Genomic DNA, 14890 nt, shown 5'->3' on the forward strand with positions numbered 1-14890 from the left:
GACCCAGATAATTGACTTTACCTTGAAATAGCTGGCACTTCTTGGGGTTTAGCATCAATTGGGCAGCTTTAAGTCGATTAAAAACGTTTTCTAAATTCCTCAAATGATCTTCGAATGTCTCCCCCAAGACGATTATGTCATCTAAATAAACCAGGCATGTTTTCCAAGATAACCCTCTCAACACATTTTCCATAAGCCTCTCAAATGTCGCAGGAGCATTACAAAGTCCAAATGGCATAACGTTGAATTGCCACAATCCAGATCCTGTGGTGAAGGCTGTCTTTTCTTTATCGACTGGGTCCATTTCTACCTGCCAGTATCCAGACTTCAAATCTAAAGTAGAAAACAATTTACTTCCAGCCAATGTGTCCAATGTGTCATCGATCCGAGGCAGAGGATAACTATCTTTCTTGGTAACATTGTTCAGCAAACGGTAATCCACACAGAACCTCGTCGTTCCGTCTTTCTTCTTAACCAGGACCACCGGAGAGACCCATGGACTCGTAGAAGGTTCTATCACCCCGTCTTTCTTCATTTCCTGAACAATCGTTTCAGCTTCCTCTCTCTTTGCCTGTGGTAATCGTCGAGCTGTTTGACGAATTGGCTTAGCATTACCAGTATCAATTTTATGCTTAACAACGGTAGTTCTTCCCGTCTTTCCTCCTTTCGGTACGAAAATATCACGATACTGCCGAAGAAATTCCCTTAATTTCCTTTTCTCCATCTGATTTAGAGACTGTCCTGCAACTGCAACCATTTGGTCGAATTTGTCGTTGGAATTATCAGATGTTGTCGCCTGACGGATTATGGATGTCACAGGTACACAAGTTCCTACTTTTGTCTCTCTCTTGATGGTCACTGGGTAGTCGTTAACATTGATAAGTCTCACAGGAATTTCTTTAGCCGAAGTCACCAATTCCTTTCCAATTATGATTCCACGGCCAACCTCATCGTCGTGGTTCCAAGGCTCCATCATAACAGGTGTCCCTTCGTCTACAATTCCCTGTAGTCGCGCTACTATGATCGTTTCGCTTCTCGCAGGCACGACTGTATCTTCTGTAATGGCTGCTTGCACAGTGTTGTCATTATGTGGATGGAGAAATACCTCCTCGTTGCCAACTTTGATTACCTTATTCTTAAAATCCAATTGGAATCCATGCATATTCATTACGTCCATTCCTAATATAACATCCTCTTCGATGTCAGCAACTATAACAGTATGGACGAACTTTTCTGCTCCAACTCCCAATTGTACCTGGATTTCTCCATGAATGTTGGCATTTTCACCTGTAGCGGTCCGAAGTCGCAACCTCGTTGGTAACAGTTTCTTACGGCTGTTTATAACTGTCGGGCGTATAATGGTTCTGGTCGCTCCGGTATCCACCAACAACGTATGCTTTTTACCATTTATGTCTCCATCTACATATACACTATCTTCACGACATTTCAAAGAAGCTATTAGTATGAGAGGGTCTTTGGAAAAGTTCTGGGTCGAAGCTGCCCCCCTAAGGCTGACCCGTTCTAGTTTTCCTGATGGTGAGTTTCTTGATTTGCGTCGTACCTAGGGTGCTTACAGGAGCTTCGCACGTGTCCTATTTCGCCACAATTCCAGCATCTGATGGTCTTCGTTTTCTTATATGTCATGCTTTTCATCATATTAACGAGCTGGTCAAGTTTATCTTCATCTCCTTCCTCTTTTACAGTCCTAACTTTACTGTACCCACCAGAGGCCTGCGTAGCTGACTCGTATTCGAGGGCGGCGGATAAGACATCAACCAGCGTCTTGTGACGAGCTAATCGTAGTGTTCTCTGCATTTCATGATCACGAAGACCATCAATAAACGTTTGAACGGCCAATTTTTCCATCATGTCTTCGGGAGCTGTTGGATAAGCATATCGTACTAATCTGGCAATATCTACCTCATATTCTTGAAGAGCCTCATCTTTCTTCTGTCTACGATTTTTAAGCTGCGACTGATATACATGCTCCAAATGTTCGTGGCCATATCGCATATTTAACCTCTTCTTCAGTTGTTCGAAATCATCGGTCTCCTCTACTGCTATGGTCTGAAGCACATCTAAGGCATCTCCTCGAAGAGCGATAGTCAGGTTTACCGCCTTTTCTTTTTCAGACCATCCATTTGCTCTTGCGGCTGATTCGAACTGTTTCATGTAGTTGTTCCATGATGATTTTCCGTCGAAAGTTGGGACTTTAACATGAATAGAACCTCCACTTCCTTCAAATTTCGGCCGTGTCTCCAACTTACATTTCGTCTCGTCTTCTTTTATCTCCACTGTAATTGGATTGTTTCCTCTCTCTGCTGTCCCGGTTTCCTCCATCTTCTTTTCCATCTCTTTCCATATCTTTTCTTCGAAGGCCAACATATCGGCAGCAACTTGGTTTTTTAACGAAGATATTCTATCGTCCAGGGCAGACATCTCAGAAGTGACTTTAGAGATTTCCGAAGAGATGTTAGCAGAGACTTTGCTTTCCAGAGAAGAAATCTCGTTAGAAACTTTGCTTTCTAAAGAAGCGATGTCGCCGGATACTTTGTTCTCCAATGATGCGATGTCGCCGGAAACTTTGGCTACATCACCAGAAACTTTGGCTACATCACCAGAAACTTTGGCTACATCACCAGAAACTTTGGCTACATCAGAAGAAACTTTCGAAATCGACGAGAGGACAGCATCTTCAAATATATAAGTCTCTGGATCTAGTCCTTCTTCTAGCAAAGCGTTCTTTAGTCGTTGGACTAACTCAGCCTTTTTTCCGGTAGAAGCTAATTCTCTGTCTTCGAGATGTCTTCTTAAATTAGTCACTGTCAGCTCATAAATCGTAGCCATTTTCACAATTTATTTTACGTATTCACTTGTATTATTATTATAAGTCTAATTTATGTTCGATCTCACTTCTGGCACCATTTGTTGTGAATTTATTAATTGTTAAGTCTTTAATTTATAATGTCTTGTTCTTATCTTAATTCATTAAAAAGCACAATGACTGATATTTATTTATTTTCACTAAACATACATAATTTATTAAAAAGCGAACGTAACATTTTATCGCGAGCGCGTCGTCCGAATTAACTGTTTTCAAAATAAAAGTTCCTCCATATTTATACGAAAACAGCTGCTCTAGAATCCCATGGATTTTGACCTCAATTGACCTGGTTTCGCCTCGAATGGACAGGCCTAATTCCGGAAGATTCGAATGGAACCAGTTTTTTTATTACTTGGAGTTTATGCCAGCTATTCGAAAGGTCTCGTATATTCTAAAACAGAACAGCATTAGTCATAATATAATACGGTTATTTTTAGGCCAGGATTTTTATCGTAACACTTAACTCCGATAAAACGCAAAACTTGGTTATATCTGCAAGTAGTTTACATAATGATCCAGATAACGAAGAGACTGTTAAACTATTGGGAATAACCATAGATAATCGACTGAACTGGTCGACTCATATCTCACAACTAAAGAAAAAGCTACTAAGTTTATTATTTGTTATTCGCCAACTAGCAAGGATTGTCAACTTTGAAACATTAATAATGACATATTTTCTTTATACTTACACCTAAACCATGGATTAATCATATGGAGCAATTCAACAAATGCACTTCAAATTTTTAGAATGCAAACGTAGGATCTTATTATATCATCTACTATCAGGATTTTAACAGGAGTTAGTTATCTAGAACGCTGCCGACCTTTCTTTATCAAATTCAAAATTATGCCACTGCCTACTCTGTTGATATTTCAAGTTCTGACTGAAGTTCACACAGAAAACGGACCCATTTATTAAAGGAGTCTGATGTTCACGTTCACAATACGCGAAACTGTCACTACTTACGAACAAATCGATGTAGATTGTGTCTTTCAGATCAAAATTGCATTATCACTATAACTATTACAATATTTTACCAAAAAGCATTAAACAGCTAAGCTGTAATAGTTTCGAAAAAGTTGTAAAAAAATATCTTTTGAAACATTGGTTTTACTGCTCAGAAGAATATATGGCTCATTGCAGAACATCTACTGAACTGCTTACCGTGACTTTGCGATAAATCATTTTCTACTTAATATTTGTTCCCATTTGTGATGTTTTTTATATATTATGTATTTTTGACTTGCTGTAAACAATATTTGTATTTGTTAAGTAGTTAAATAAATAAAACTCCTAACTCTCAAAACTAACTCTTACATTATTCTGCATTTTTTATTAAGAACATATTTTCTTTTAAGCATTCTAATAATCGAGTAAACATAATATATTTTAGGTTACTTCGAAAGACAAGGTTTCTCCAAAGATATTAAAATGAATAGGGTAGCTTATCAAGGGTACATTAAGGACTATGAAGGAGCCACGCTTATGCATTGCGAACTGAATCCAAAGATAGTCTATACTGAGTTCACGAGTATGGTACAAAAACAAAAGAAATTTGTGCAGCAATTGATTTATCAACAGCAAAAAACGGTTTCGAAAATTTATTCCGGAGTGACATTCTTCAAAGAAGGTTGGTGTAATTAGAAATTTAGTGGTAGACATATAAGTTAATTAGTTCATTAAAATTATATTATTGTACGTGATAGATCTCCAATTTTTCTAATAAGCGGTAAAAACAATATACAATATACATTTGAGTGCAAAACAATCAGTATATTAATGATATATGAGAGTATAATAATGAGTACAATGAATGTACAAACAATAACTTTATTATTGAACTTACAAAAACTGCTATTGCGTTATTTGGAGGACACATTGTAAAAACAATATACAATACGAACAGAGTTTCCTAAATATTTATCATTGGAACTGGAACGAACCCAAGAAGGACGTTATGAACAGAGAAATCATGAATTATAAAATGCTCATTCGTTCAAGCTCATCCAAACGTTGAGCAAATCGCTCTCCAGGCCTTCTATAGCCTCTTGTTGTCGTGTAGGTAGATCCTACTTTCGTCGGAGAATAGTATCTGACTCCATTAATAGTCGTTCCAATCCAGACGTTCGCGAGGAAATACTAATTGCCTTTGCTTCTGGGCTGCAGTTAGCTTAGGACCCGTAGCTGCTTTTTGGTGTCAGGTTGGCTGTCTTCAGTCTCCTTCTGACTGTCCAAACACTGGTAATCACACTTCGTACCTCTCTAAGGTCTTTTTTGAGATTAGAACCAGTCAAATGTCGATTTCTCAGGGATTTCGGTTCAAGCAATCTATCATCTCTCTCCGTTGTTATTCGTTTACAGCCTCCTCCTTGTCGGCGGACGTAATTACCAGTATCTTGGTACCGATGATACACTCGGGACACAGCTGATTGGCTTAAATTTATTTGATTTGCCACGGACCTCTGGCTCAGACCTTCTCTCAATAGTGCCTACTGCTTGAGCTGCTTTGACGGATATGGTATCCATTTGTAATGCACTTGCGAACTTCGTATAAGTGACTGATGTATTAGTGGGTTGCTATGGAAATTGATGCGTACGATGTTAACCGGAACAAGTCGGTGAGTGTCGGTTTCAATGAGTCACAAATTCTGACCCCCTCTGTACGTGTTCACCCAAAAACAACAATTTTTAAAAACTCAATAATGAGGTTAATCCTTGTATGTATACTGAATAATTTTAAATTTACAGTTTTTAAATTGAAACAGGTTACGTACTTACGCAAAATAATTTTAAATCGATTATTTTGCACTCAAGTGTAGTTCGTATACATTTACATTTATTTACTATTTACTTCCCAATTACATAATAAGGCAATTCTTTAAAAAACTCAGGTAACTTTTTTAAAATAAAAACAATTAAAATGTACTATTTGATATTGTATCATTTGAAATAGTTGTAGATAAAATTAGTATCTACATAATAGGACAAACATGAAGAATGTCCTAAATGAGAGAGTGGGTAACATAGGTTGGAGAATGAGTAACATAGGTTGCTGGATACTAAATATGAGAGCTCTTACCTGTAATATAAGAATGTCTTAAACACTAGCGGTTCAAAAAGCTATCCAAAGGTACAAGACGATTTATTAAAGAGAAAAACAAATAACATAAATAAAATCAGTACAAATACATAAAAAACTAAATTCCTACTACTAAATAAAACTTACTAGTTAACAAGTCTTTCAAAAACGTCTATGTACGGGTTAATGTCCAGTCACTATCACGAAGATCCTGTATTACGAGATGTGGCAACCATGTGTCAAAGGCTACCCAGCGAACTATGCGAAAACTTCAAACACTTTTCAATTATACAAAAAAGGCACTACTGTATTATAATCAATATTTATACATCTATGATTATAAGTGATTGCTGTTATACCAACAGCTGGACAAATCATTGACCGATTTGGAGAGCACTTTATAATTTTGTGAGGAGTAAATCCTTGACGGATTTTTGATGGCTTCTGCCAAACAGAGATGTTGCTTCGTCCCCGTCTAAATTCGCTCTGGGGTGTAGGAGGGGTGCCTGATTTTTCGGGGAGTCCTTCTTAGAAGAGTCTTAAGTGCACAAACACAATAACACTAAGCACTATTGACAATGTTGTCATTTATATATTTACAGAGTGGGTGAATTGTTGTCAAAAGTGGAGTTAAATACTAAATTAAAAATATTGATAAATAATTTTTACATGTTCGAATAGATTTATTCGAACAATAGTAATTTTGATTTTATAGTGAAAATAGCTGTGGAATAGCTGTGTTCAGGTCTTTCTATACCATGCTCTCAGGTTCACAAGCCAGGATATTCTTCGTCCTGGGGTCCTTTTCCCTTCAATTTTACCTTGCAAAATGCATTGGAGTAGCTCATATCTGCCTTGATTTCTCATTATATGTCCAAAGTCCTGCAGCTTACAGCTCTTCACGAGGTTGACCAAATCCGAGGTTCTGTTCATCCTCCGTAGTCCTTCTTCATTGGTGACTTTGTCTGTCCACGGTATCTTCAGGATCCTTCTGTATAACCATAGCTCAAAAGACTGGAGTTTTGATAGAGTTTCCACCTCCAATGTCCACGTTTCTACTCCGTACAGAAGCACTGAGTACACGTAACATTTAAAGAGCCTTATTTTTGTTTCTAGGGTGAGGACATGGCTCTTGAACACAGAGCTAATAGTCAAGAATGCACTTTTTGCCTTTCCGATGCGACATTTAATCTCTTGGGTATGTTTTCCTTGCTGATGATCATTAGTTTGGTTTTGCTGGTTCATATCCACTCCATATGTTCTACTTGTTTCCGTTATTTTGTTCATTCAGTTTTGCAGTGCTTCTATGGTATTGGAAAACACTATTGTATCATCTGCATACTGCAGGTTATTGAGCTTGACTCCATTTATTGAGATGCCTTCATCAATATCTTTTAGAGCGTCTTCAAAAATGTGATTCGAGTACAGATTGAATATCAGTGGTGAAATTATGCACCCCTGTCTCACTCCCTTTAAGATTTTTACCTGATCTGTATAATCTCCATCTATTCGGAGTACCGCTGATTGATTCCAATATAGGTTAGCTATTATTTTTAGGTCTCTTCCGTCAATCCCTGTGCTCTCCAACACTTCCATCAGTTGTTCATGCCTGACTCTATCGAAAGCCTTCTTGTAGTCAATCAAGCATGCAAAAACATCACAGCTGGCATCTCTACATTTCTGAAACAATACCTACACACTAAATAAAGCTTCCCTCGTACCAATGGCGTTCATAAATCCAAACTGGTTGAGCGCAATTTGTTCCTCACATTTCCGGTAAGTGGATGACTTTTAAAAACAGCTTCAGCAGATGGCTCATTAGGCTTATGGTCCAATATTCTTCAGAAATTTTTGCTACTGGTTTTTTGGGCAATGGTACGAAGTCCGATTTAAGCCACTCTAGTGATATTTTTCCTGCCTTGTATATTTCATTAAATATTTCAGTTATTATTTTTATTTGTTCTGTATCTTATAGCTTCAGCAGTTCTGCAGGAATTTCATCAAGTCCCGGTGATAGGATGATAGGATTTCGGGACCTGAATTTTCTTATTATCATCAGTACAGCCCTATACTAGAGCCTCAACCTTCCTAAGTTTATTTTCCAAGTTAGTCCTATCCATTGTCAACCGTTGCCATTTTGCTGAATTTTTTTTTCTAGCGTCTTCGTCTACAACATACTTCGATTTAAGTTTTGGCCTATCACTCCGTCTACTTCCCACCGCCTGTGATATATAAGGATTTGTCTAGGAGGTTTGTTCTGCTGTGATCTTGTTAGATGTCCTGCCCATCTTAGTCTTCCTATTTTTATGAGAGATATAACGTCTTAACCACCAGATATCTGTTTGTATTTGTGGTATATATCATAGTTGTACCTCTTCCTGCAAGTACCGTTTTCACATATACCACCGAATATTCCTTTCAAGATTCTTCGTTCAAATTTGAGACTGCTTATAGAAAATATATGTTCTAGGTGTTAGAAGTATACCCATCGAATCAATCCCGGGAATAGAAGAGACTGGGTGGAAACCGGCAGCCCGGACCACTAGAGGGCAGCTATTGGAGGAATCTCAGGATGCAGATATTTTATTGGGTCTTTTGAAAAGCGTATTGACTGCAGTAAGTATAAAAATAGAATCAGAAGCAATCGGAAGGTTAACTCTGACAGTATATATAGGTACTAGCATCTAGCTCGCGTCGATTACTCTCGTCATTTTTTGGGCGGTTCTAGTAGTGTCATGGTGTAGATGATTATTATAAAACATTGAAGTAGCAGTGGAGTAAACAATTTAATTGAAATGATCGATTTAAAAATATAGACACTATAACTGTAGTTATTGTAGAGTCTCAAAAATTAGTACATGTAATTCCCATGTTTGCGCTTTGTCCCAGGTTTATGCTTCAAGCAGCTGCACAAATATAATCTATAAATACGGTTTATCGTTTTTCCGTATTCCAAAAAATCTAGTACCGTAAGTAGCTTCAGATTTATAACATATACCTTTTAATCATCTATTTAATATAATTATTCCGTATTTTAAACATTGTAAAAGCAAATTAGTGTACTTACGTACTTATTTATCGAGTTTTTAGTACCAATTTTCAATCAAAATCTTTCTTTTTGTTTAAAATATAGTAACATTATTTATAGTAACATTGATCACCGTGTATTATCGGACTCTAAACAGTAGTTCAAGAAATTTGGATGGAAAGAAAAGTTTTCTCACAATCCTTTATATTTATTTACATCTTAAATGATGTGTTTCTGCGAACGGATTCTGAGTTTAAAATTTGTACTCCATCATCAGGCCTGTGAAATTAAGAAAGGCTGAAAATAAAATTATTTGTTACCTATGTCTTAATATTACTGTTTCATGGTTATTGTAGTATTGACCATCTACACTGCGCTCCAAAATTAACGCATAATTTTAAAAACCCTGGTAAATCAAATAATTTTAATGGTTCGATTTTTGTGCTAATATAATATTGTTACCCCCGGTATATTGTAAAATTTATCAAAAGAACGGTAAAAAACGCTGATGTTTTTACCATTTTTTGCAAAAAAATTAAAAACATGCTATTGTGTTTCATTTTATTTCGAATTTAGTTGGGTTGGATTACGTTGTGCTAAACGTTTAAAGGGGTTTTTCAAGCTTATTAAGTGTTTTTCTTTGAAATGAACCACCAGCAGCAAGAAAATCGAAATTTGTCAAAAAGTGACTATTTTAGAATCCTTACTCTTCGCGAAGAAGGATACACTCAAGTAGAACTTGCTGAACGTTTTAACGTCACCCAGTCAACCATTTCAAGAGTGTTAACACGTTTTACACGTACAGTATGGTAATGTTCTTAGAAAAGGAACATATCAACCTATTGTTATTTTAGTTAGTTGAACAACCATAAAATCCGTCAACGGCCAGTATTCTCTTTTTAAAATTTTTAAAAAGACAGACATTCACAAGTTAAAATTAAAATAATTAAAGTATACCACTAACCACTATATTAAAAAAAAAATTTACTAAAGTACTGTTGCGCTGTGTTCGTATCATTTGATTATGACAGGAGTTTTAAGATTATGTTGTGGTCTATTTTTGGTTATAGACATCATGTTAGACTGCTTGCGTCAGTTTTCTATGCTTGTGGTTTTAAGAAGAATTCTTGGTGGCTAGACAGGTAGCAGTATCAAATGATTAGTAAGGTCGATTAAAAATAAAAATATAAAGACAAGATTTAAAGTTTAAAATAATTTCAGAAATGTGTTGTCTCAAAAATGAAAAGTCACAAATTCAATATATAGACATATTATGCATAAGATATAAATCAAAATTTGTCCATACATCATAGTGTATATGTATGTTCTATATGTATTTATAAATTTTATTTATACAATGATTTTAATTTTGGTTGTGCCAGCGTTAAAGGAAAACGATACAAAGATATGATATGTCTTGTGACGGGTAGCTCTTTTAAACAGCAGACTTAGTAAAACTCAGATTTAATTAAAATAAAAATATATTTGAAACAAATAAATAAGAAAATAAAACTATATTCGAGATGATATGTACAAAGTTCTAATGCCAATCATATGGCCACGGTATCGGTGCGCGGCTCGGTGACTCCACTGTTTAATAACTGAGAAAAATCAGTAATACCTGCCAATTAAAACCAGTAATACCTGCATGTCCTTTAAACCAAACGTATTTGACATATTTTTTACGGTTCTACATTAAATACCATAGTTTAGATTTAATATTTAGTAGTACTGTATCGTTTTTAAAGTGTTTAATTGACTATCCAATGAGTGCTTACAAAACCGATTTGGAATCAGATAAAATTACAGCTCTCTTAATTGGATTTTTTTCACGCCAATGAAGCGCTTTATTTATAGCTAAAGCGGAGCATTCACGTTCCGATATTTAGTCCGACTTATGGTCCAAGCTCCGAAGTTGGATCCTATATCGGATCGTGAGTGGGCTTGCTGCCTTGTTGGAAATCTAGTTGTACGCGTCGAAACATAGAGGGATGATTCGAAGGTCCAACTTCCGACTGGCGACAGAGTGGGAGCGTAAATGGAGGAGTCGGAAGTCGGATTAAAGCTTTCCTCAGACAGCGCTTAATCTTAAGTAACTACAACCTATCCAAAAATGTATCACAATGCAACCCTTAGTTTCCGCCAACCACATGGGCTACGGCCAAATGACCTTGTGTCTAAACCTTCTGATGCTTTCTTATTCTGTTGTATAAATGTACTATTTATTATAAATTTTATTTTTTATGATACTTTATTTCTAGGTACGTATTCATGAAGATTCGTGGCCATTTAGACATCCCGTAGATAGACATGTTGTGACTGATTACTATGATCATATTAAATATCCTATGGGTAAGACCTACTGTCAAACATTTATTGTGAAACTGTTATCTATCATCACACACTCCTTCAATTACTTTTTGAGGAATAAATATATGCTGTATAATTCAGATTTACCATGTTTGTTTTAGATTTAAAAACAATGGCAGAGAGACTGAAGGCTAAGTATTATGTATCCAGGCGACTATTCATCGCAGATATGATGCGAATTTTTACAAACTGTAAGTTCTACAACTCCCCAGAAACGGAATACTATCAATGTGCCGAAAACCTAAAACAGTATTTTCAAACTAAAATGAAGGAGATTGGACTGTGGGATAAATAAATGTTTAAGCAATTTTAAGTGTTTTTGATTTTTACCGTCCCCATTTTTTTAGCTTCGCAACTCGTGGATCTCCTATAAGACTATGGTGTTTAATAAGTAAAAAGATTGAATTTAAATATTTGGCTGGCTGTTTTGTTGTAATTAATTGGAGTAAAGTCAATTGTATTATAACTGGTTTTATTTTTTACGGTCAGTACAAATCAAGTCAATTAGACCAAATAATGAAGGATTTTCCCGTGACATTCTTTGATACAGGTATCTAACAACTGCTTTTGAAAAATTTGGTGATAAAACTATGTAAACAAAATATGCAAAAGATTAAATGTAATTTTTTACTTATAAACAATATATAAGCAATGTAAGATCGCTTTTTGATTTTAAATACTAAGGGTAAATACCAGTAGATTATATGGAAAAGTGACATAATTTTACTGAACAAGCATAGAAAATTCTTAAAAATGAGGAATGAGGATTTGTAAAGAGATTTTCGTTAATTTGTAGCTTAATTATTGTAAATAGCTTCAAAAGTCGATTTTTTGGAAGTTATTAATTCTAAAATGCACAAGAAGATTTCGTGTGAGAATAAGAACAATATCACAAACATTCTTCAACAACATATCACAAATAGTTATTGCAAAATTAAAATTGTTTATCCCAAAAAGCTTTTATCTACAATGTGATTACGCGTAAACTATTTGGTCTATATGAATTCTTAGAGCACTAAATTGAAGAAAAAGCCTTATTTTATCAAATTAAATCATTTAATGAATTAAAAATTTATGTTAAAATATTGTAAAAGAGATTTGCAGAAGTACTGTGATAAGTTTAAGCTTATTGTTCAATCACAAATTAGTCCATTAATTTGTAATCTCACATTAATCTTAATTTCCTGAATTTGAATAGTTTCACCTTGTGTAATTGTGAAACATATCGATTAGTACCTTAATTAAAGTTTGTTTAACTTCCTGCAAACTACATATTGCTTAATATGTGTTGAGGAAATGCCTGCAATCATTTCCTCGGTTCAAATTATATTTGCCAGCTTTCAAAAGTCAAAGGTTTTTGTTCTTATTTGATGAATCGTACCATTTTAGTGAGATTATAAATATAGCTTCGGGACTAGTTTGGGGCGCAGGCTATTATAAATTTTTACCTCTACAACAGCTATAGTGTAATATTTCAGTAGCTGTCAATAAAACTATATTTTACTCCACGACTTCAACATTTTATTTTATCATCGTCGATCGAGAAGAATCGGACTCAGGGAATTAGAAACAATTCGAAATTATAATTACATTCGAATTTGTCCACTTATAAACAATTAAAATTACTCGGACGCATTAACATGTAGGAATTTTTTTTAAATTTGTTATTTGGTATTTTTACACGAATTCCAAGAAAACATAATACCTTTTTTCAATTCAAATAAGCTTTTGAAGGATTAAAAGTTGCAAGTTTAGACAAAAATGTCTCTAAAAATGAGCCGTCCATGATGCACCAAAGAAAAAAGGTTTAAAAGCAAAGCGATTTTACAATTTCCAAAACTGAATCTATCATTCTCTCTCCTGATGCCAACCATAATGCAGCTTCGCCTTTTTTTAATTTTAAACTGTTTGTCCTTGTGTAGTGTAGTGTAATGTACAATTTTATGTTTATGACATTCTCAACAGATTGTTGGATAGGCCAAAATTGACGAAATGCCCCCGAAGATGCTCTAGGAAGCGACAGTACTTGATCAAGATTTAATTAATAAACTGTGCTCGATATCTGCGTTTCATTTGATCAAAGTTCATTTATTCGATCATTCAACCTTATATCAAAATATTAATTTTACAAAATTTTACTTTATTAGATGAAAAGGTTATGAAATAATAAGCAACTTAAAGATTTATGTATTGTAGTTCTAAATAATATCTTTTAACAATAGATTTTACAAAAATTATGTAACATTTAATTATTATATAATATAGGCAGAAAACTGCAGAACTGATATAGAATGGTGGACATGCTCTATGTAGGCGTATCCATAAACTAATCGACCGCATATGGACACTAGAAGCCATTCCAGAAGATTAGAAAGTAGGAATCATACTTCATATGTACAAAGGGGGAGACAAACGACTCTGCAAAATTATACGTGCATAACAGTTTTAAATGTCGTCTACAAGATATTATCAGGAATGATATACAGCCGCCAGGAATCGTTTTCGGCCCAGTAAAAGATGGATAGACGACGTAGAGAGGGATCTTAAAACCATGAACATCAGGCAGTGGCGAAGGAAAGTATCCGACAGGGCAGAATGGAAGAACATTGTTAAGCAGGCCAAGACTCACAAAGGGTTGTAGCGCCATTAGAAGAAGAAGAAGATAGGCAGAAAACTGCACATATTTTAGACCAACTGTGAGATGAAACACTCTTGTGTTGTAACTAAATGAGCGGATATGGATGCTAACGGCACCCAAATTCTAAAAATGGTCTTCGTGGGCGCCGCACGTCATATCTAATCTATTAACACAAAACCCTGTTTGTCGTTTTAGTGCTATGTGCGCTGGCCTTTACCTTGATTCAATTCGAAGATCAATTGATCTTTTCACCAATAAATCAGTCAAACTGCTAAATCGGGAGCAAGTTAGAATTTTTTTAAGGGAACGGTAGCTGGATCATCTTTGGTTAACAGTTCAAACATTTTTTTCAGCGTACTTTTTTTTGGGTAGATCCCGTCGGTCCAGTCTGGCAAATAATAAGTGAAATGACTAATGAGCGTGGTCAGTTGGGTTTTTTTGTATCGTTTAGCTATCGCAATGAATGTTACCAGGAAGTGTGTCAGTAGCGGAGATAGGGTGCGTATGTAGTCACATTTACAGTTCTTCATCAACGATTAAGAGAAACAGGTTCAGTGGTCCCAAAAAATAATGAAACAGGGCGACATGATGGTGTAACAGCAGTACATGAAGATGTTATGTTAACGGAAGTTGAGGAAAATAAATTAGCGTTTGAAGACTATCTGCCAAGTATCCCACAATTTCAAAATCTTCCGTAGGAAATATCTTACACAACCAAAATTTATATCGTTTTTATTTTACAAAGCACTGATAATGTACAAGCACTGTTACAAGGAGATTTTCCTGCTCGTGAAGAATTCGCTAGATGGTTACAAAATCAAAAAAAAATCAAAATGAAGGTTTTTTTCAGATACATTTTGTTTTGCGACAAAGTTACATTCACAAAA

At 35.4% G+C, this 14890-nt stretch overlaps 1 protein-coding gene across 2 annotated transcripts in view; it reads left to right on the plus strand.

Moving 5' to 3' along the window:
• LOC140445511 (histone acetyltransferase KAT2A-like) overlaps positions 1–11673 on the plus strand; it is a 54624-nt gene extending 42951 nt beyond the window's left edge. For both annotated transcript variants that reach the window (XM_072537578.1, XM_072537577.1), the window contains exons 10-13: positions 4282–4518; positions 8438–8583; positions 11257–11347; positions 11467–11673. In XM_072537578.1, the coding sequence (XP_072393679.1) occupies positions 4282–4518; positions 8438–8583; positions 11257–11347; positions 11467–11660 (668 nt within the window). In that variant the 3' untranslated portion in view covers positions 11661–11673. The remainder of the gene's footprint in view (positions 1–4281; positions 4519–8437; positions 8584–11256; positions 11348–11466) is intronic.
• The last annotated feature ends 3217 nt before the right edge of the window (positions 11674–14890 follow it).

Source organism: Diabrotica undecimpunctata, chromosome 7 (assembly GCF_040954645.1).
Source record: "Diabrotica undecimpunctata isolate CICGRU chromosome 7, icDiaUnde3, whole genome shotgun sequence".
Lineage (NCBI taxonomy): Eukaryota > Metazoa > Arthropoda > Insecta > Coleoptera > Chrysomelidae > Diabrotica > Diabrotica undecimpunctata.